Source organism: Cebidichthys violaceus, unplaced genomic scaffold (genome assembly GCF_023349555.1).
Source record: "Cebidichthys violaceus isolate CVI_PGR_0920_01 unplaced genomic scaffold, fCebVio1.0.p SCAF_26, whole genome shotgun sequence".
Lineage (NCBI taxonomy): Eukaryota > Metazoa > Chordata > Actinopteri > Perciformes > Stichaeidae > Cebidichthys > Cebidichthys violaceus.
Window position 1 is genome coordinate 2,954,764 of NW_027176439.1, and position 22,591 is coordinate 2,977,354.

Genomic DNA, 22,591 nt, shown 5'->3' on the forward strand with positions numbered 1-22,591 from the left:
CCATAGGAACATGGTAACACTGGTTGGTTGCTGGGTCTCTGTGTTCTGTGGAAATATTAGATGGAGGACAGAACTGCAGCTCATAATCTGATTCAGAATAAGTGTCTCTAGAAAATGGACGACAGCTGATGTTTATTGTGAAGTCCCTTATCATTTCAGTGAACAAATATAAGACACAAACCCAAATAAGTTACAAGGCTTTATTAAATATTTCACTGCACATCATTTAAATACTTGTTAGCACGCAGATTTCCAAATAAATACATACATGTATATTAAAAAGGTGCATAAATAGATATAAATACATTAATAGATGAAAGCATTAACAGTGTGTCATGTCATTCAGCACAATAAATACACAGGGTGTTCACCAGAGAAGCACAATGATGCCATCTTCTGGTGAAACTTGACTTAAGTCAATACATGAAGCATTTCACTTTCTGTACTTGGTACATACAGTAAATAGAAGCACTGGAATACTCGCAACTTTTTACCAGACAACCGTATTTAGTGTCTTTGTTGCTTTTCTGAATCAAAATAGCTGAAGTGCAGTATATCTTTACGCTCTGTTCAATACCCCCAAAATAATGTCTTCTTCAGAGGGTCAAACTTGACCCCCAGATGTAGATCCACATTCCACTTTGGGCGTCTTTGGCAGGTTTTTTAACTCTGACGTTCGACCTCCTCTCGGATGCTGAAGATTCGGGAGCGCGTGGCGGCCTCCAGGCACATTGCCAGCGGCTTGTTGTCCTGCTGCGCCGTGCTGATGTACCAGTTCTGGTAGGCGACGGACATGAGGGTGCTGATGTTCACCCCGGTGTCCTGTCTGTAGAAGAGAAATCTCACCATGTCGCTGTCCATGCTGATGCTCGTGCCCAATCCGCTCAACAGACTCTTGTTCTCCACCGCCTGAGGGTGAGAAAAGGTGAAGGTCAGGGTCTGCGTAAAGGGTCACTGCATCACCCTTTCATAGCACTACAAAGTGTGTGGTGAGAATCGTGTGACGAGTCACCAGCTTTACCTCCAGATGCAGAGTTGGCTCGGCACCGTCTTTGCGGCGACTCAGGTAGAGATTTGTGCCCTTGATGCCCAGAGCCACCGTCCTGCCCTCGACGCTGGGTGCAGGGTGCAAGTATGTCGACATGTTCAGGAGAACTGAGGAGAGGAGAGAGCATAGAGGTTCATTGTTGTTGAAAACTGAAAGACCATCTGTCATGGTGCTACTTTAAGTGCAGTTTACTACAGTCACATTAGCATTTGTACAACAGGTAAATGGCAAGACATCAAACTGCTTTGACTTGGAGGCAGTTATGATACATACAGTATATATTATATGTATATATTAGTATATATTTAAAAAGCATCCAAAACCATCAGTTACACCAGTGGTGCTGCTACTTTATACTTCTATTCCACTTTGGATTTGTGAGCTACTCTGGACAAACAGGACGTCAGACAAACACAATGGGGTTTCTGTGAAGGATCTGTGTGAAAAGAAGAATCTATCAGAATCTGCTGAGAGGTGCTGCTGTTGATCAACCTGTGCAGCAAAGAGTAACATGGACTTTGTCTCCATCTTGTGACGTTTACAGGAAGTAAAATGTGTCCGTGCCATCACATCCTGTACACATGCTGCACATTCAATACTGTTGATGACATTGAGCACATGTGAGCATGTTGTCCCTGAGAAGTGCATTCAGTAGGTGACAGAATGAATGATATGTAACAGTGAAAGCATTTCTTCAACAATGTGTTGTGTGTGTACAACCCTCAGTGCTCCCTCTCTTCAGTGAGGCTGTCTATAACAGACGTGAGCATCAACCAGGGACGTGCGGTCAGGGGAGGCAGGTGAGGCAGAGCCTGAATGTTTACATGAAAAGTAAAAAACAAATAATGCTAAAATAAAATAAATATGAATATGTCTCTACTGATCTGTGCTATAAATGTAATTTCTGTATGACTCCAATCATTTCACGCATTTTTGTAATCAAAATCGCTGAATTAGCGCATGTCCTGTTCAAACAGAGGAGACACGTGAGGTGAGGCAGTGACGAGATGTTCCTCTCCTCAGATTGCGTAATCCCTCACTAACTGGGTTGAGCGCGTGTCTTTTGCTTTCTCATTGTTTGTCACCACTGTAATATTTGTAGACACTCTTATTATATGTCCTTTCTTTACATATAATATGTAATGTATTTCACGTCTGTGTAGAACATATTTAGTGTTGCTGATCTGACATTAAACCGCAGTGAAAAAGCACAGAGGGGCAAACAGTACCTCTGACTTACTGAAGGGGGCGTGCGAGAGCCCACGGGTCTGGTTCATGCTTGTTCTGTCGTTGTTCTTCTTCTACACTTTTCTTCTTCTTCTTCTATTTTGCTTTGACCACAAACATGTAAGATTCAATATCCAAGCTTAAAAATGTATAAAAAAACAGGGAAATATGAACAAATCAACATCAATTCAACGTCGGACAGGTAAAGTAACCTTTTCTGTGTTTGTTGTTCTCTTTATACATCCGGGGTTGTTACGCAGATTATCGCGGAATCTCACGCGGTGGCGCCCGCGAGCGCTCCGCTTCTGAAACGCTCCCGGTGGAATCAAATCTGTACCTTACCTATGTGTGTGTAAATAATGCTGATATGAAAAACAACCAGTAGTCAATGTGCAAGCTGCCAATTGAATGTTGATTTAATCTTCTCTATCGGGTTCATATATTAGTAAATGTGACTGATGTAGAGTCAGAGCCTCACCAGACACGAACCTCACCGCACGTCACTGGCATCAACACACTGTTACAACTTCACATGACAAAGATGATGAAGGTTTGACCGATGGATGTAAAGGAACTGGAAACAACCTCATACAGAAAATATTTATAAACATTTATAAAGATTAACATGAAGTAAAAACAATGAAACTAAATTGTACTGCTTGTATTCCCTTTATTTTAATCACAAACTTGACATTGTCGTTTATCACTCATGTTATTGACCATGTATGCTACAAAAACTATAGTATAGTATAAAGAAGCATTGTAAGACTTAAAGAATATACTAAAACACTGAATAAAACTGTGGATACAAACGGAAGAAACTCATCAATGACCACAAAACATCCAAAGCTAAAACTGATGAGTGATGCTACTGTTGTTTTACTCAAAACTATCTGCTGATAACCAGAATAATTAACATTTATTTGTTAAGTTCATCTTCTGATGATGTGATACAGTTTCAATATTGTTTTTGTAATCACATTTCCTTGTGGATTAAACTTATTTAAAACAGCATCAGTTCAATCAGAATATTTACAAAATAAAAAAAAACATCTCTATAGATTTTAGCAAACTAAAATAAAACTAAATACTTCAAAAACAATATCAATCATCAAAAGATAATCAATCAGAGTCAGAATGTGTTTTGATTCACTGAACCTCTGAGACTCTGAGTGTAAAGTGTAAAACACTGAAATTATAACATCAAACCTGAAATAACTCAACAGAAGATCCAGAAATCTTCTAAACTAAAACTGATGTCTGATGATGATCAAAGTTAAAGAAACACACAACTGGAAACAAAGTGTTTGGTTTAGTGGATTCACTAAATGTTAGATTGTGTTCTGATTAAACACAAGATGCTGAGAACCAGTTTAATATCAAAGTCATTTAAAATCATCCTTTAATTGTACCTGTAGGTTTATCAGCTGATGATGTAACACAACGTCTGTATTGAGTAGATGTATATTTCCTGTCATAACTGTTGATTGTATTGATTCTATCAGTGAGATGTTGACACACAGTGAAGTCAGAGTAAAGTCTGAACAAACACTAACATGTCTGAACATCACAGAGAAATATCAGTTTGACACATTTTGATATCAGCAGTTTTAGCATCACCAGACATTCCAATACTGAAATATGGGAAGAGTTTCTCAGTGAAAGTGTCTCTGAGAGTGTAGATGTGAGTCATGTCTTCAGGGTGGTAGAAGGACACGTCCCCCCTGACATAGTCCAGCTGGACTCTGATCCTCTGGAGACTCTTCTTCACTCTGACAGTCTGACCAACAACATCAGTGTATTTTCCACTGCGATGACTTAAACACCAGAATCCATATTCTGGTGAGGGAAATCGCTCTCCCTTCCTGTCAACTGACTCTTTAACCAAACCTACATTCCAGTCAGGATGGTCTCCCACCTCCACCTCCCAGCTGTATTTCCCTGAGCTGAAGCCCTCAGAGCCCAGAACAGTGGGATAATTAGTGTTTCTCTCTGGATTGTCAGGAAGCTTCTGGTCTGTGTCTCCACATCTCACACTGGTCAGATCATCAGACAGATAGAGCCAGCGGTTTGCAGTGTTTGGGTCCAGAATGACAGGACTGAAGTGGACCTTGTCCTTCATCTTCTCCCAGACTCTGAAGGACAGGTTGCCCAGGTGTTTGGCCACATCTATCAGCGCTCCTGAGACCAGCTGTGGATCTGACAGTGAGCTCTGGACTCTGGCTCTGGTCTGAGTGGGTTTATAACTGCTGAGGAATGACACGTTGTGTTTCTGCAGGTCTTCTTCAACAGCAGAGATGCTGTCTGACAGAGAGGAGATCTGCTCCTGAATCATCTTCATCTCTCTGCTGATGGTCTTCCCCTTCTGCTCCTCTTCCTCCCTCAGAGCTGCCAGTCTGGACTCCTCTTCCTCTTTCAGGAACTGGTGGAGCTTGTTGAACTCTGCTCTGATCTGCCTCTCTGTGGACAACAGCTGCTTCTTGGAGTGTTCAATCATTTCATTGTATGTTTCCTCCACTTGTTTGTGTTCGTTCCTCTTGTCCTGCAGAGACTCTAAGTCAGATCTCAGCTGGTCCTTCAGGTCACTGACTGCTTGTTCTATAGGAACCACCTTGTGACTCTGGTGGAGGGAAAACTCACAGACAGAACACACAACTCTGTCTTCATCCTTACAGAACAGTTTAGGCTCTTCTCCATGTTTACTACACACCACCTGCACCTTCTTCTCTCCTTTTTCTGTCTCAGATGATCCAGTTTTCTGTCTCTCAGCAAACGAGTCAGCCAGTTCCTTCAGTGGAAAGTTTACCGGAAGAATACCTTTTGAGGATTTTCTTTTACAAATGGGACAGTTTTTGTTTTCAGCTTGTTTCCAGAATTGTTGCAGGCAGCTTGAACAGAAGCTGTGGTTGCAGCTCAGAGACACAGGATCTCTGAACGTCTCTGAACAGACATGGCAGTTCAGGTAACTTTTAAGAAGAACTATTTTCTCAGCCATTTGTCTTGGTATCTAAATGATCTTTCAATAACAAGACTCACCAAGTTACTGTTCCATCTCTTCACTGGTTCAAATACTCCAAACGTGTGTTTTCCAGCAGAGATCTCACATCCTGTAATGGCGACTCAGCTCTGTTCAACAATGTCAAAATCTGTTTTCTGGTTTCCACAAACCTGTGTGACAGGTGTAATTATTAGGAGGAAATGCTGTTATGTCCTTTAGTCACCAGCAGATGGTGTCATGATGTCTTTCTGAGGTAAATATTTTCCTCTTGATTAAGAAAAAAATTCCTTACAAAAGCATTTGTTGTTTCAAAGTTAAATCTAAAACTAATGTCTCTTTTTTTGTTTCACTAAATAAAGAATAGAACTGATCATAAAATGACACAAACAAGGAGAAGATTGTTGTGTTGAGGACGGAACATTTCAACAGGCTCACTGACACTAAACCAGTTTTACTGCATATTTCATTTTTCAGCCGCTGTAACAGGAAACATGTTGTGCTAAAATCTCTTCATGACTGTGTTCATTTCATCCAGGTGGACTAAATAAAGATCACACTCTTAACCTGCACTTAAAGAATCAAAGCTGATGTTTGAATTTGATTTCTTCATCTCATATTCTCCTATTTATCACAAATCAAAGTGTATGTTCAACATATTTTGTTAATATTTCTTAAAACATGAAATCAAACTCAGTAATACGACTATTAGTGTTCAACATTGTGTCTCAGTTAATGTACAAATAACAATCATGAAACATCAGGGGTGTCAAACTCATCTTCACTCTGGGCCACATCAGCATTATTGTTTATTCAAGTGTAAAAAATATTGTACATGCAGTTATATAAATGTAAAAATATATTGAAGCACATTTCTGTTATTACAACGTAAATCCTCTTAATTTAGGGTTAATAAACCCACATTACTCCATCAAAGATCAAATTGTTCTTTAAAAAAAGACTCACCAAATTCTATTTCCCTTCGTTCGTCTTTTCTCAGTCCTCCAGGTGGAACGTTGTTCGACAGAGATATCTCACAGTGTGATGTCGTTGTGTCTCCTTTCAACAATGTCAGAATCTGCTTTCTATCTCACCAACATCTTTCATTGGTTAATCATTAACTGCAGTAAATGCAGCTCTCTGTTTTTATTACCAGCAGATAGAACAGGATACTTTACACACTGTCCTTCATAATCTGGAAAACTCTCAAGCTTTATTTTTTAACCCCTGTGTTTCTCTGTGAGATGATCTGACCTGTGTGAGAAATAATCCTCAACACTGACAGAAAGCTGAAGATATTATCCTGACTAATTGTTGTGGCTGATGTTTCCTGTGTTACAATGAAAAAGTCCTTTGTCACAGTGAAGACAAAGCAACATTTGGAAACACTTGAAGATGAAAAGACCACCGATGTCAAACTCTTTAACGGTTAAACTTCTTTAAGACGTTCAGAGGCAGTTTGTTCAGTGCTCCTCCTTGTTGAGGATTACAGCTCTCACTATCTTTGGACTTTGTCACAGTTTGTTTTATTCCAGAACCTTTGAACTCAATTGAAGTTTTTATTGGTAAATGTACCTTATGATTTCAGATCTTTCGTTTCTTATAAACGTTAAGATTTTTTGTATCTAGTCAAACAAATATATAGTGGTTATGTTCCTAAAGATTAACAAAACTTTATTTTCAATTTCAAAACTAAAAACTGTATCTGTTCTTACTGAAGGTCTGTAGGGTTTATCAGGCTTGTGTCAGATCATAATACTGTAATATATAATCTAATTTCATCATTTCTTTTCAGAGATAATGAGGTCATAATGGTGCTTGGAGAAGCAACCATTTTAGTTGATTTACATCCCAGCACCTTTTAAACATATGTATTAATGTGTGTGGAAAATGATACCTTCAACTACATTGTAGGAGAGCGAGGGGCGTTAGCAGAGTGCTGGACATTGTTCATTGAACAAAGACAACTTCCTCCCGAGTCGCAGGCTTTTACTTTGAAAGAATACGCGGAAACGCGTCGACGTGTATCTTGTAACTTGACGCCAACATTGCAGCAAAGGCTCAGGTGCAGGAAACATGGACGTGAAGGCATCATAACATCATTAAGACAACCGTGCAACCCTCTTTAATCGAGGGGTTTAATTACAATACAATGGAAAGCGCTGCTAGTTCTTACATTTTATAAAGTGTGTCGCTTCCTTACGTCGCAGAGGGACATGAAGACGCTAACGGCGACACGCAAAGGTTTCTGTTGATGTCCAGAGGTATCTCCTCTTCTATTACTTAAAATAAGATTGTTTCCTTCTGGTGAGGCGTTTTATTTCACCGTATCAATGTCTTCTACACCGAAGAGTGCACCTCTGTGTTGTGGGCTAAACCATATAACGTTATAAGCTCCCAAAGAAGCTAACGTTAAATTGTGCTTGTTATTGGTTATCTGCAGTAGCTGTCATTGAGACGTTTCAACCCGTCTAAGAGGAAAGCTGAGAATCCCATCACGACCCTGATGGATCAATTTAGCAAAATAAAATGTGCATATTTTTTTTATTTTTTTCCCTTGTTACCCGTTAGACCCCGCCTCCAAGGTGAAACACACCAACCAGTGATGGTTATGGAGGATGATGGACGTCCCCACAGCCAATCAGAGCCAGACACCCTGTCAGCCGTGGGCGGGCCAGAATGGCTGGTCCCCAGCTTCACCTCCAGGACCCTCCTGCAACCCTCTGCCCGGCTTTCATCATCTCAGCCTGAGCTCGCCTTCTGACCAGAGACCCGGCTACGAGCACCAGCAGGTGTCCCACCACGGCTGCCGGAGCGACCTTCATCGCGGCACACTCCGCTCTAACGACGCTGACCAGAGTGTGCAGCGGGTCGTTCCTGATGCTCGTGTTTCATCCACGGTTCCAGCTGCAAGCCAAGGAAGACACATGCCTCCGCGTTCCCTCCCTCTCATGAAGGAAGTCACGCAGCCTGGCAGGCTCCAACAAATGCCATTCTACTCCCCTCACAGCCCTTACCAAGGAATATCTCCCCCTTTCCAGCCCCCGTACACACACCAGGGCTCCCCGAATGGACCTCAGTCACCACATGAAAAACACCTGCCCATTTGCTCTCCATCGTTGGGTGTGATCCAGAGTCCACAGTTTACACCTCAGCCTGCATTTGAGAGGGCAAATGTGGAGTCCTCGGTTGGAGTCGCACACAATCATGCCTCGCCCGCCTCGCCCGTCTCCCAGCAGCCTCAGTGGACACTTGCAGCACCCTCAGGAGGTACGTTTATTTGTAATATGTTCAAAAACAATGTTGCAGAGCCTCCCTCGGGAGCTCACTCAAAGTAATTTAAGGATGAGCAACATTGGTTCGTAAAATTTAAAGATAAGTTTCTTCAGCTGCAGACCAGTGGCCCTATAGGCAAAAAAAAGTATTGCTTAGTGGTCCATAAGCAGACCAGTAGAGTACCACGGGCTAGCACCATCATCCAGGGTGTATACTTCTGAACGAACACAGCCCTCTTAGTCAAGAATATAGTGCTCCAGTCTGGCTCTCTCCTCCATAGTGTAACTCTTGTTTTCTCCTCAGGAACCATAAATGAGTTTGTTCCCAATGCAGCTGCACAAGACAGGAACATCACGCCACAGGTGGGGGAAAATACAGCAACGGCAACGACCAGCAGTCCAAAACCTAAAGATATACCGCTTTCACTCAACAAAAAAAACCAACAGGAAATGGCAGCAAAGCCCCACATTGACGAAGCGACAAGCAGAGAATGAATGTTTTTTTTTTTTTAAATAAATAAAAATTGTACAAAAAGAATCTAAATCTAATCCTCTGTTAGTCCGACAACGGGGGGGATTTGCAGTATTGCAGCAGCAAAGAGGATAGTGCAACAACGAGAGGCATCAGTACGAAACAAGTATAATAAATAAGAAATCTAACAGTAAAGATGAACAAAATGAAGTAAAACTAACAAAAACGAAGACAAGATATAATCAGACTGAGTGGTTGAGTCCACATTATTGGAATATTCCATTTTAATTAATCAGTTAATTGTTTCAGCTCCGGTCGAGATCCACCCTTCAGCTCTAAAGCTGTAAAAGCAGCTGCTCACCGTGTACTTTGCAATTACAGGTGCATATTATTCACTTATGTGTCGATATAATAAAGTGCATGACGACGTGCTTAGGTGGCTGTACGATTTCCATTTAGCCTCGGAGCTGAAGAGATCTCTGTAAATCTAGGAAAAACAAAATGAGTGTCTGCGTGTGAAAACGATTAATAGAATGTTATGAATTCTCTCTTTGCAGTCTCCTAACTGTGAGTCTCGTTATGGCCTGGACCCAGAGCTCCTGCCCAGTGTTGTAAGTTCTCTCTTCACAAATCGTTCGTTGACTGACTTCTGCAGATCCTCCGTCAATGAAAGACCCTTTCCTGCTCAGATTTTTTCCAGGCTTTTACCCTTAAAGGCGACACACATCTGCAGCATCACGAAGCATCAAAAATGCAGTGTAAAGGGCAACTCCTTTAAATATATATATATATATATGTTACAATAGAACCTGCCTCTACTGAGCCACTGTTAGCATACTCTCTGCTACCGTACGCTGATCCTCCAGGTTGCTCCTCTGTTTCTCTCTCTCTCTGTGTATTCAGGTGAAGGAGATTGCAGAGGATGCGGCAGAGTGGGGGGGCAAGGTCTTCGTCTCAGAGCCTTTTTCCCGTCTTCCTCCTCTGTCAACTACTTCCTGTGTCATAGAGGACAGAGGTAAATGCACACAACATTGTATCTGTGTCACAAAGATGTGCTCGGTTCTAGATAGCATACTTAGCACTGTATCAACATTACTCACGGCTTACAGTACTTTCATTCTTTGCGTAGTGAATGTTTTTGGTACATAAAAGAAGAGGAAAACAATTTACCATAAACATATTCAATCTAAGGAAAATGGAGATTTACCTTGGAAAACCTTCATGTGATGTGTCTCACTTAATGTTACAGCTCAAGATTAGTTTGTGCTTGCTAAATCATGCAATTTATCAGATACTTTATAGATTGAAAGAAAGTACATACGTATGTAATTAAGTATGAGACTAAGTATGTACATAAGTATGTCAGTAAGTATGTATGCAAGTAAATACATAAGTTTGTAAGCAAGTACGTGAGTATTTAAGTAAGTAAGGATGTGAGTAAGTTTGTACGTTGGTAAGTACGTAAGGATGTGAGTAAGTATGTACATTAGTAAGTATGTAAGTACATATGTATGTAAGTTAGGATGTGAGTAAATGCGTACGTTAGTAAGGATGTGAGTAAGTACGTATGTTAGTAAGTATGTAAGTACATATGTATGTAAGTAAGTACGTACGTTAGTAAGTATGTAAGTACATATGTATGTAAGTTAGGATGTGAGTAAATGTGCACGTTAGTAAGGATGTGAGTAAGTACGTATGTTAGTAAGTATGTAAGTACATATGTATGTAAGTAAGTACGTACGTTAGTAAGTATGTAAGTACATATGTATGTAAGTTAGGATGTGAGTAAATGCGTACGTTAGTAAGGATGTGAGTAAGTACGTACGTTAGTAAGTATGTAAGTACATATGTATGTAAGTTAGGATGTGAGTAAATGCGTACGTTAGTAAGGATGTGAGTAAGTACGTACGTTAGTAAGTATGTAAGTACATATGTATGTAAGTAAGGATGTGAGTAAGTGCGTACGTTAGTAAGGATGTGAGTAAGTAGATACGTTAGTAAGTATGTAAGTACATATGTAAGTAAGGATGTGAGTAAGTACGTACGTTAGTAAGTATGTAAGTACATACGTAAGTAAGGATGTGAATAAGTGCGTACGTTAGTAAGTATGTAAGTACATATGTATTTAAGTAAGGATGTGAGTAAGTGCGTACGTTAGTAAGGATGTGAGTAAGTACGTATGTTAGTAAGTATGTAAGTACATATGTATGTATGTAAGGATGTGAGTAAGTGCGTACGTTAGTAAGGATGTGAGTAAGTACATACGTTAGTAAGTATGTAAGTACATACGTAAGTAAGGATGTGAGTAAGTACGTACGTTAGTAAGTACATACGTAAGTAAGGATGTGAGTAAGTACGTACGTTAGTATGTAAGTACATACGTAAGTAAGGATGTGAGTAAGTGCGTACGTTAGTAAGTATGTAAGTACATATGTAAGTAAGGATGTGAGTAAGTACGTACGTTAGTAAGTATGTAAGTACATATGTATGTAAGTTAGGATGTGAGTAAATGCGTACGTTAGTAAGGATGTGAGTAAGTACGTACGTTAGTAAGTATGTAAGTACATATGTATGTAAGTTAGGATGTGAGTAAATGCGTACGTTAGTAAGGATGTGAGTAAGTACGTACGTTAGTAAGTATGTAAGTACATATGTATGTAAGTTAGGATGTGAGTAAATGCGTACGTTAGTAAGGATGTGAGTAAGTACGTACGTTAGTAAGTATGTAAGTACATATGTATGTAAGTAAGGATGTGAGTAAGTGCGTACGTTAGTAAGGATGTGAGTAAGTAGATACGTTAGTAAGTATGTAAGTACATATGTAAGTAAGGATGTGAGTAAGTACGTACGTTAGTAAGTATGTAAGTACATACGTAAGTAAGGATGTGAATAAGTGCGTACGTTAGTAAGTATGTAAGTACATATGTATTTAAGTAAGGATGTGAGTAAGTGCGTACGTTAGTAAGGATGTGAGTAAGTACGTATGTTAGTAAGTATGTAAGTACATATGTATGTATGTAAGGATGTGAGTAAGTGCGTACGTTAGTAAGGATGTGAGTAAGTACATACGTTAGTAAGTATGTAAGTACATACGTAAGTAAGGATGTGAGTAAGTACGTACGTTAGTAAGTATGTAAGTACATACGTAAGTAAGGATGTGAGTAAGTACGTACGTTAGTATGTAAGTACATACGTAAGTAAGGATGTGAGTAAGTGCGTACGTTAGTAAGTATGTAAGTACATATGTAAGTAAGGATGTGAGTAAGTACGTACGTTAGTAAGTATGTAAGTACATACGTAAGTAAGGATGTGAGTAAATGCGTACGTTAGTAAGTATGTAAGTACATATGTATTTAAGTAAGGATGTGAGTAAGTGCGTACGTTAGTAAGGATGTGAGTAAGTACGTATGTTAGTAAGTATGTAAGTACATATGTATGTATGTAAGGATGTGAGTAAGTGCGTACGTTAGTAAGGATGTGAGTAAGTACATACGTTAGTAAGTATGTAAGTACATACGTAAGTAAGGATGTGAGTAAGTACTTACGTTAGTAAGTATGTAAGTACATATGTATGTAAGGATGTGAGTAAGTACGTACGTTAGTAAGTATGTAAGTACATATGTATGTAAGGATGTGAGTAAATACTTTTTTTTGTCCCCCTGGGGAAATTGGTTTGCAGCCCAATCACAAGGCATTTCATCAAAATACAATCATGGAAGTCACCACTACACATACTCCTACACATACTTCTACACATACTCCTACACACACTCCTACACATACTTCTACACATACTTCTACACACACTCCTACACATACTTCTACACATACTCCTACACATACTCCTACACACAGTCCTACACATACTTCTACACATACTTCTACACATACTTCTACACATACTCCTACACATACTCCTACACATACTTCTACACATACTCCTACACATACTTCTACACATACTCCTACACATACTTCTACACTTATTTCTACACATACTTCTACACATACTCCTACACATACTTCTACACATACTTCTACACATACTCCTACACATACTTCTACACATACTCCTACACATACTTCTAAACATACTTCTACACATACGTCTACACATACTTCTACACATACTCCTACACATACTTCTACACATACTCCTACACATACTCCTACACATACTCCTACACATACTTCTACACATACTCCTACACATACTTCTACACATACTCCTACACATACTTCTACACTTATTTCTACACATACTTCTACACATACTCCTACACATACTTCTAAACATACTCCTACACATACGTCTACACATACTTCTACACATACTCCTACACATACTTCTAAACATACTTCTACACATACTTCTACACATACTCCTACACATACTCCTACACATACTCCTACACATACTTCTACACATACTCCTACACATACTTCTACACTTATTTCTACACATACTTCTACACATACTTCGCACATGGCAACAAACACCATCAACAAATTAGTGTGTAAGGGGTTCGTGAGTCATCAGTTTGTTTGCAGAAATATTTTAGTCGGGACAAGGAAAGGATTATGAAAGCTCCTGCACTGTGCAATTCAGATGTGAGTTACAAATATCATATTTTGATGTGTTGGTGTGTCAGTCACCATATTGCGCTTCACCTCACTTTAAGCCAACCTTCATGTCATTCTCTGTTGAACTCAAGGTAACGCGAGTCCTCTCGCCATCCGCTCCGCCTCCTACTGTGTTCCCTGTGAAGGCCAGACTGCTCTGCTCAGCCGTGTGCCGCTGGGAGCTCTGGTCACCCCTCTGGCGAAACAAGATGCGGGAGAGGTCAGTTTTTAGCTTCTAGACGGATGTTTGCGTGGATTCGTAACGCTGCAATTAAACCGTTTAGAGCGAAGGTTTCTGTGGTATTAGACGCGCGTATTAAATTTGAACGTGTGTGCGTTTTTTGTTTTAGAAGCACCTGCCGGTGTGCACCGAGCCAGAGTGTGTGATGGGTTGTGGTTGTTGCGGAGCCTCCATGTGCCCGGCGATGGGCTGGCAGGACTGTGGTCAGAGGTTTTACTGCCCCTTCTGTGGTAAACTCGGTGAAGGTAAGATCTAACGTTGACCATCTATGCACAGAGGTAGTAGTTAAGGTTCAGTGTTAATCCTGTAAAATAGCAGAGTTATGGAAATATAACTTCCTGGTCAGAAATAGACCATTCAATGCTGTTAGGAATTGAAAAATCACACAACTTGGAGCCAATTCGATGTGTTGAACCGCTGCACCTAACCCGAATGTAGTGTCCTGAATGTAGTGTCCTGAATGTAGTGTCCTGAATGTAGTGTCCTGAGTTTGTCTCCCCTCTCTTGTGTCGCAGTGCCGTGGCAACACTACCAGCCCACCAGAGGGGCGGAGGGCGTTCGGGTGGATAAAGACAAGAGGCCTGAGCTCAGTATGGGGTCATACGAGATACTCGATTCTCAGAGGGTTCGTTTCCCATTTCACAATCGTTAGTTTTGTTTCCATGTTAAGCTATTGTTACCTGCTCTGGGATATTGGCTTTGTCAAACATATGTACATCTGTGTGTGGTGGGAAGCAGCAAAAAACACTTAAGAATATAGTTTTTTACCTTGTTTGTGGCCTTCAAAGAACTTTGATAGGAGAGATTGGAGAGATGCCGTGTGTGTGTGTGTGTGTGTGTGTGTGTGTGTGTGTGTGTGTGTGTGTGTGTGTGTGTGTGTGTGTGTGTGTGTGTGTGTGTGTGTGTGTGTATAAAAGCTGCTGTACTTATTTCAGGGTGAACCTGCTGCACTGCTTCTAGCCATAGATGTGTCTGCATCAGCGGTGAGAGGAGGACATTTGGAGTTTGCAACACAACAAATACTCACTCTGCTCACCTCTCTGAAGAGGTAAAATACACTCCCATCTAACTACAAATGCACACACACACACACACACACACACTTTTTCACAGCCTGCTCAGTAGTATCCCTGTGCAGGTTTTGAATAGTGAGACAATAGAGACAATGGTCTATGATCTGGTTTCCAGCCAGCTGCCTTTTTTAAAAGTTTCATCTGATGTGCGTAGGGAGGATGGCGATGCCTCGTCGGACGTCCGCGTTGGTTTGATGACGTACGACAGTAGGATCCACCTGTACAACCTGAGCCCGGTCCTGACCCGCCCACACATGCTGGTCATCGCAGAGACAGAAGACCTGCAGCTTCCTGTGAGGGAGGGGCTGCTGGTGCCCCTGAAAGACTGTATAGACAGTATCGACAGGTAACAGAGAGTCTACTGTTATTTATCTCTTCTAAGTAATATTTAAACTTTATGTTCACTTATGTTCGTTTTTTATTCTTAAAATATTTTATTCACTTTGGTATTCTTTGGCGTAAAGTGCTCATCATCTGTCTTGTGTGTGTGTGTGTGTGTGTGTGTGTGTGTGTGTGTGTGTGTGTGTGTGTGTGTGTGTGTGTAGTGTGTTGCAGCTTATTCCTCAGTTTAGTCCAGAGTGTGACGACTCGAGTGGAGTTCCCATGGAGCTGCCTGTCAAAGCAGGGCTAGCCGTGCTGCAGGTCGGTAATCACCGCTCAGACCTTCCTGGGCTTTCTTCAGTTTCATAGGAAGTTTGTCCTGAATGTATTGTGGCTGCTCATGGACAGATAATGATTATATTGCAAGCTGTTAGTGATTATTGGCAGCGATGCTACTTTACCACATTAACAGCAACCTCTCTCAACAGCTTTACTATAATCAGTGACAGTGGACAGTTCAAAATCAATTTAATTTGTAACATATTGCTTTTTTTGGCAGTATTCCACCATTATTACTTTTATTTTATTCAATTTATGCCAGGGACCATTTACTAAAAAAAACAACATTTATTTAGCTAACTTAGCTACTTCCCATCTGCAGTAACAACTTGTTTTTAACAAACCCTTAATTATTTTGTTTATCTTATATTTTTAAGTTTTTCATATTTTTTTATTCCTAAATTATGTCTATTATATACTATTGCACTGTTTATTGTTAAGCCCCACTCACCAAGCCAAATTCTTTCTATGTATTTACACCAACATTGTGGATATGCTTTCTTTCTTTCTTTTCTTTTAGGCCCTGAGTTGTCCTGGCAAGCTGCTGATCTTCCATGCTGCCCCTCTGATAGAGATGGGACTCACTAACTCGTCCTCAGGGTTCTTCGGCTCCAACAAACCAAAGGTACGTAACACTCACACACATACTGTACTTCAAATCCTCACGCACCTCTCAGTCTCCACGTGATTCATTCGGGGCATCTTGGGAGCATATTTTACATAAGTGTGACATCATCCTTCAGTGAGTGTCACTGTGGTAAACTCTTAGAAATTCCAGTGGGTGCTGGTCTGTAGTTCACCATCCTGTACAGGTGAGAGGACAAAGCAGCATTCAGTATGAAGATTGTTTCACGATTGTATGGTTGCATTAATTCCCTTTTCTATTGTTTATTTAATTTTTTTCCCAGTCCATCTTTCAGCCGTCGGAGCTAGCCATCTCATTGGCCAAGGAGTGCGTCAGTCAGGGCTGCGGCGTCCACCTGTTCGTCCTCTCCCAGCAAGACGTGGGCGGGGCTTGGCCGGGGCACATTCCATATCTAACGGGTGGAGCTCTGTACACCTACAGCCACCTCCAGGTATGCCGGCAGCTCCTCCCATCGTAGCGCTGGAAATGGCACAAAATCAACTCTATGAAGAAGAAATCTGTTTTGTTTGACAGTTTGGGAAATACGCTTATTCACTTTCATGGTCCATTCCCCGAGTGATGCCACTTTTATTTTTGTCTGCTACATTTAAGGCTACAGCCAGCAGCCAGTTAGCTTAGCACAAAGTGAAAATACCATGTCCCTAAAATTAAAAGTGGTGTTTTTAAGCTGTATTTTGGTGAAATGATTGTTTGGAACACGCATACAGATGCGTTGGAGCTCTCATTGTAGATTGTGTTCCCGCTGCAGGGCGAATTGGACAGAGAGCGTTTCAGCACTGATCTAAAGAGCGTTGTAGAGACGGACACAGGCTACAAGGCTGAGCTCAGGATTTATGTCAGCAAAGGTGAGATTTTTTTTATTTTAAGTGATTACGCAGACGGAGGTGTCCTTTTTTTTGAATAAAATACCTTTCCTGTCCTCGCCAGATATGCGTGTCTCCGGCTGTTATGGACTGTTCCTCCCCGGGCCGAGCCCCAGCCGGGTCATCATGGCGACCCTTGATCGCAGGACAACGCTGGCGGTGGAGCTCGCACACACCAGAGCTCTGGACGAGACGAGAGGCGTCGCCATACAGGTGGGGTCATGTTCATGAGCAGGGATGGGTTTGAATCTCCAGACCAGTCACCTTTGCTGTCTTTCTGTCATTTGAATCCTTCTGTTAGTTGAGATTTAATTTAATTGTCGAAAAAAAGAAACTCTCAACACTTAATTTGCAGTTTGACTACAGAGTCCCTTTTTAAAACCATAATCCACCTCTCTCCCCTCCTGTGTGTCAGACTGTATTGTCCTACAGCACCCAGACAGGAGACAGGAGGACCAGGGTTCACACTCTGACCCTGCGATGCTCTCGTCACCTCCAGGACACTTTCCGGCAGTACCAGGCCCAAACATTACTCACCTTCTACTGCAAAAAAAGTGAGGAACGTCTACTGTAGATTAGTGCGTTATTGAGACATTACACCACAAAGAATGCAATGCTTATTAACAGCAGCAGCAGTAGTCGTTGGAAATAACTATCTGATTTATATGACATGTTTTATCCAATTTGGTAAAAATACCGCAAATGCTTGGAAATGAATAGACTTCATGAGAATGTGACAGTGTAATAATCTCTATTGTACTCTCTGTAGTGTTATCAGAGACTAGTCTATTGTTTACTTCGGTACATCCATTGCTCAAGTTTGCAAAAGTATCAATATTATGTCATTGAAGTGACTTTTTGACATCAACGTTTGTCAATGTCCAATTCATATTGATGCGTTACTTATGCAATTTGTAAACAAACGACACCATGATCAGTATGATTTATAGATTCCCTCATACCTGAGATATTGTTGTTCATGAAGAACACATTATTTTCCATAAACATGAGGTCTTTCACAATCTAAAGCTTCTGTTTTGGGTCATAAAACAGTAGATTCCCCTCTAAATCTGAACTGTAAATATAACGTGGAATGTATTATGTATATTATAATATTCAAAGCCAATAGACACTGCCTTGTTAGTTATGGTATAGTTTGTGTTAAAATGTCACGTTTTCTGTGTTCCCGTCTAGTCTACTGTTCAGTGTTGGAGCGCCCTCTACAGGAGCTGAGGGAGGAACTGCAGACGGAGGTAACGGAAGCGTTGGCGTCGTACCGCAAACACTGCTGCTCGGCCTCAGTGTCTACTGGACAGGTGAGGTTCGGACACATGAAATGCACTTCACACCAGCAGAAGTACAAATGGTTCTTTTTACTCTTTAAAAACACGAGGATGCACCGTTGTAAATGTCTTAAAAGTGTTATTGTAGAGAACAATCTAAATGACCAATTCCAGTCTTTACTTCAATCCTTTCTTTTCATGCCTACACCTCAGGCCTCTCTCTGTATCTTTACTACTTTAACTACGGCATTGGCTTATCTTATTATTTTTGATCTCTCTGTGTGTGTGTGTGTGTGTGTGTGTGTGTGTGTGTGTGTGTGTGTGTGCGCGTGTGCCCGTCCGTCCTGTAGCTGGTCCTCCCTCAGTACCTGCGAGCACTCCCCGTTTACATCAACAGCCTGAGGAAGAGCGAGGTGCTGCTGCCGGGGCTGCGGAGCTCCGTCCACCAACGGCTGCAGCAGCGCTGCCAGGTGCTCAGCATGGACACCTGCAGCACCTCCACACACTTCTACCCTCTGCTGCTGCCTCTGGTCAGTACCAGCAACACCAGGGATCCATCCTGTGGCGTGCACTCAACATGTGGCTGATTTTAAAGAAAAGACTTTCCTTCCGTCTTAAAAATACATTTCAGTAACGGACTGAACAGGCAAAACAAAGTTTCTTAGAATGGGAGTAATTTCAGTAAGAGTGACTTTCACAATTGGCTCTATCTTTGTTTCAGCCTTCGTAGCTTTGACTCGCACTTCAGTTCATTTCCACTCACTTGTCGCCTGCAGCCGCTCTCAGTGGACAGCTCCAGCTCTCCAAACCCAGAGGAGGCGCTGCGCTGCTGTGCTGCCAGCCTGGAGCCCGGATCTCTGTATTTGGTGCACGCACCCCTCACCCTGCTGCTCTGGGTGGGCACCCGAGTCCCAGCATGCACCCTGGTGGAGCTCTTCAACGCCAGCTGCTTCTCCTCCCTGCCCTCCGGAGAGGTAAGAGATCAGATGTAGGCGTACGGTACGCAAGGGCGAAATAAGAAATGGTAAGAAATAAAATGACGGAAGTCGCATTCTTAAATCGGAATTGTAATTCATGGAAATTGCCGTAAAGGTTTAAACAATTACGTAATAATAAAAACCATTTCCTCTCACATCAGAGGATGCTTGTGGCAGGAATAAAAAGTACATACAACTGTTAAATGTCAGCTATAAACCTCGTGAAATAATGTTAAGAGGGAGCTCTTGAGAATGCTCTTAGATGCTTGTTTATGAAAGGAGATGCACTTCTGACTTCTGGTGACCAGTAGTTCCCTTGAATACACTTCTTGTAAGTCGCTTTGAATAAAAGCGTCTGCTAAGTGACCAATGTAATGGAAGAAAGCAAGGCGTTGGGGATGGATAGAAAAGAAAAAAAACCTAGTTTAATGTGACGAGAATGACGATGACTGGTTTAATGTCCATTTCTGCCGTTTGCGTGTTCCTTCAGACCAAGCTGCCAGTTCTTGAAAACCTCCTGTCCATCAGTGTCCGGTCCCTCATCAACGCACTGGACTCCCGGGCGCCCTGTGCCCGCAAGGTGAGCTCGCCGAGCGCCGACGCCTGTGACCTGAAATGGCACGGATGCTGTCTCAATATGTGGAGTTGATCAGCGTCTTCTCGCTGTGATGCGTTCATGTCGTGTCAGATTTTAGTGTCCGTTTGAGCTGCCAGCTGGGGAACTGGAAAAGCAAACAAGGGGCCCTTTGTTTTCGCAGCAGCAGCAGCCTTTGTGACTAGGGATGGGTATCGTTTGGGTTTTTTCCGATACCGGTGCTAAAACGATACTTTTAAAACGATACCGGTGCCTGAACCGGTACTTTAAAAAAACAAACGCACAAAACGACGATTGACGACATTAAAGAAAGGCTTTTTTTTTTTATTGCCAAGGCAATTTGTTTTCTTCAAATTGAACAATATATTAACTGTTTGAAGTATACTATAAATATAAATAAATACAAAACACTTGCCTTCAAACTACAGCTTCAAACTTTTTAACTTCAAACTATGAACAATATATTAACTGTTAACAACAGTTTACAGTATACTTAAATAAATATAAATAAACTTCAGCAATTCTTTTGCAGAAATATGAGCATATTTGCCTCGGCACCGAAAGGAAGCACCGAAGTCTGCGTTGCGTTTCGGTCCGGTAGGTACCGGTTGTATAGGAATATATTGGCACCGGTTTTCGGTACCCAACCCTAATTGTGACTTGTCATAGCAGGGTAAACACAATACTAATTATGGCCCTGTTCCATTTCGGTGGGCCAGGGCCCTGCCATTGTGCACGCTGGCTCACTGGAGTGGCTGCCACACACACTAAATACAACGGGGCCATGATTCATTTAATCAATTACACCTGTGTTCACCCTGCTATCGTTTTCTATGCTCTAGTGGCAGACGGAGGAAGGATGTGCGTCTTGAGACGCGGGAAGTGTGACCTCCTCCTCCTCCTCCTCCTCCTCCTCCTCCTCCTCCTCCTCCTCCACATCCACACCGATCTCATACCAGGAGAAATGTTGACTGACGTTGTCTGTGTTTCCGTCTCAGCTGTGGGTGGTGAAGCAGGGCGACGCCTGCGAGGAGGCCCTGCAGCGTCACCTGGTGGAGGACAAGAGTCCCAACGGAGGGGCGTCCTATGCGGACTTCCTCTACCATCTCCACGTCAACTCTGTCCGGCTTCTGCAGTGAACTTACACGCGCGCGTTTTCAACCCACGGGACGGCGCCAACAAAAGTTCTCCGAGACGTTATTATAGTGTGGAAATATCAAAAGGCCTGCTGCCAGAGGAACCAGGCGGTGCATGGGGACATTTTTAAAAGATATCGGTGTGATATGTGTGACGTGTTGAATGTGATCTGTGCTGTTCTATAAACTGTGTTTATGATGTTTAATTTATTCCTGTCTGTGTGTGTGTGTGAGAGACTGTGTGTGTGTGTGTGTGTGTGTGTGTGTGTGTGTGATGCCCACAGTGTGTTCTGTGTGTGAATAACCATGAATAAAGTCATCCATAAAGGCTTTAATTGAACCTTGATTGGGGTTCCTTCCACTGTATTTCAGCTGTTTTTGGGACGTACTACTTCCTCATAACATTGCACCTTGCTTGGACTTTGACTCTCTTCCTCATGTTTCTGCTGAGCAAAGGATTGTGGGTCGGAATAGCCTAAGTGGCATGCCGGCTTACAGACCTACTGCAAAACGCTACCGGGTGTAGTAGAACATCCTGGTATTTTTTGGCACACATACTAAATCTTTTTCTGGCATATTAAATAGTGTGATAGTATGAGTATTGGAACGCACAGCATATTTAAGCACAGTAGTGCTTTGAGCTAAATGCTAACACGTCTGTGTTTAGCGTGTTAGCACGCTTATTAGCACTAAAAACAAACTACTACGTTTGGGTTTTTTTGGGCCCTGATCCGAGTCTTTTAATATTGGGTATCTGCCGATACTGAGTCAATACTTAGGTTAACCTAAGTGTTGATTGAATATGTATCTGACGCACTGAAACTAACTGTAGCCACTTAATCTGACACGCCTTATTTTTCAGGAGCCACCTGATTCGAACGCTGATGGTCCTGATACAGAACTACAAAGTGGACATGCGAACAGAAGCTGTATCGTATGAATAAAAGTTCTAACGAGTGAAAAGTCGAGAGAGCACACAAACCAGACAACGGACGAGTTTGATTTTTGACCTGCCTCCAAGTCATCCGCGGAATTAACGTCGAGACATTTCAGCCCACGCTGACCGTCGCCTAAAGCGGCAGATCATCCTAAAATCAAGAACGCGTGGTTTTTCTATTACCTGGAGTTTATCAGTCTAGAGTGTTTTGGTGTGAGCCGCCCATGTTTCTGAGAGATCGGCCTTCTCTCCAATATATCGGGACGAGATGGCGCTCTGCTTGTGGTGCTCAAAGAAAGTCTCTAACCAGATCCCACGACCCGGTGACTGCTAGATAATCCACAGAACTCGTTGTGACCAGTTTCACGTTGGAGCTATTTTCTCTCTACCAGAGCCAGAGAATCATTTTTCACATTCACACTTTGTCATTTCCTCCAGCATAATGCTTGCAGTGTAGCGCCCCCGCTGGCTTTAAGGAGAGCAGTGATGCAACAACAGCAGCAGGCTGAGGGTGATGAAACTCCAAAGCTCTACTGAGCA

The 22,591-nt window shown here is 41.9% G+C and overlaps 2 protein-coding genes across 6 annotated transcripts; one reads left to right on the forward strand and one right to left on the reverse strand.

Moving 5' to 3' along the window:
* Positions 1-186: 186 nt before the first annotated feature.
* Positions 187-6,323, reverse strand: LOC137879772 (interleukin-1 beta-like). Of its 3 annotated transcripts, none has more exons than XM_068720656.1 (3): positions 6,237-6,321; positions 1,022-1,155; positions 187-909 (listed from the first exon to the last, which is right to left on the reverse strand). In XM_068720656.1, exons 2-3 carry the CDS (start codon positions 1,142-1,144, stop codon positions 664-666), a joined length of 369 nt encoding a protein of 122 aa, XP_068576757.1. In that variant the 5' UTR covers positions 1,145-1,155; positions 6,237-6,321; the 3' UTR covers positions 187-663. The 3 variants fall into 3 exon arrangements, with proteins under 3 accessions (XP_068576757.1, XP_068576758.1, XP_068576756.1); XM_068720657.1 differs by lacking the exon at positions 6,237-6,321 and adding an exon at positions 5,312-5,337; XM_068720655.1 differs by lacking the exons at positions 187-909; positions 1,022-1,155 and adding an exon at positions 3,477-5,443 and having other exon boundaries at positions 6,237-6,323.
* On the forward strand, positions 1,185-21,449 carry si:dkey-13n15.2 (protein transport protein Sec24C). 3 transcript variants are annotated; one of them, XM_068720653.1, is made up of 21 exons: positions 1,185-2,477; positions 7,842-8,540; positions 8,850-8,908; positions 9,575-9,628; positions 9,921-10,032; positions 13,733-13,860; positions 13,991-14,126; positions 14,397-14,506; positions 14,799-14,929; positions 15,109-15,300; positions 15,500-15,596; positions 16,135-16,239; positions 16,523-16,690; positions 17,009-17,105; positions 17,188-17,336; positions 17,539-17,677; positions 18,318-18,439; positions 18,757-18,936; positions 19,183-19,380; positions 19,874-19,963; positions 20,977-21,449. In XM_068720653.1, the coding sequence occupies exons 2-21, from the start codon at positions 7,889-7,891 to the stop codon at positions 21,115-21,117; spliced, it is 3,060 nt and encodes a 1,019-aa protein (XP_068576754.1). In that variant the 5' UTR covers positions 1,185-2,477; positions 7,842-7,888; the 3' UTR covers positions 21,118-21,449. The 3 variants fall into 3 exon arrangements, with proteins under 3 accessions (XP_068576754.1, XP_068576753.1, XP_068576755.1); XM_068720652.1 differs by lacking the exon at positions 1,185-2,477 and adding an exon at positions 7,298-7,534; XM_068720654.1 differs by lacking the exon at positions 1,185-2,477 and adding an exon at positions 7,298-7,534 and having other exon boundaries at positions 14,817-14,929.
* The last annotated feature ends 1,142 nt before the right edge of the window (positions 21,450-22,591 follow it).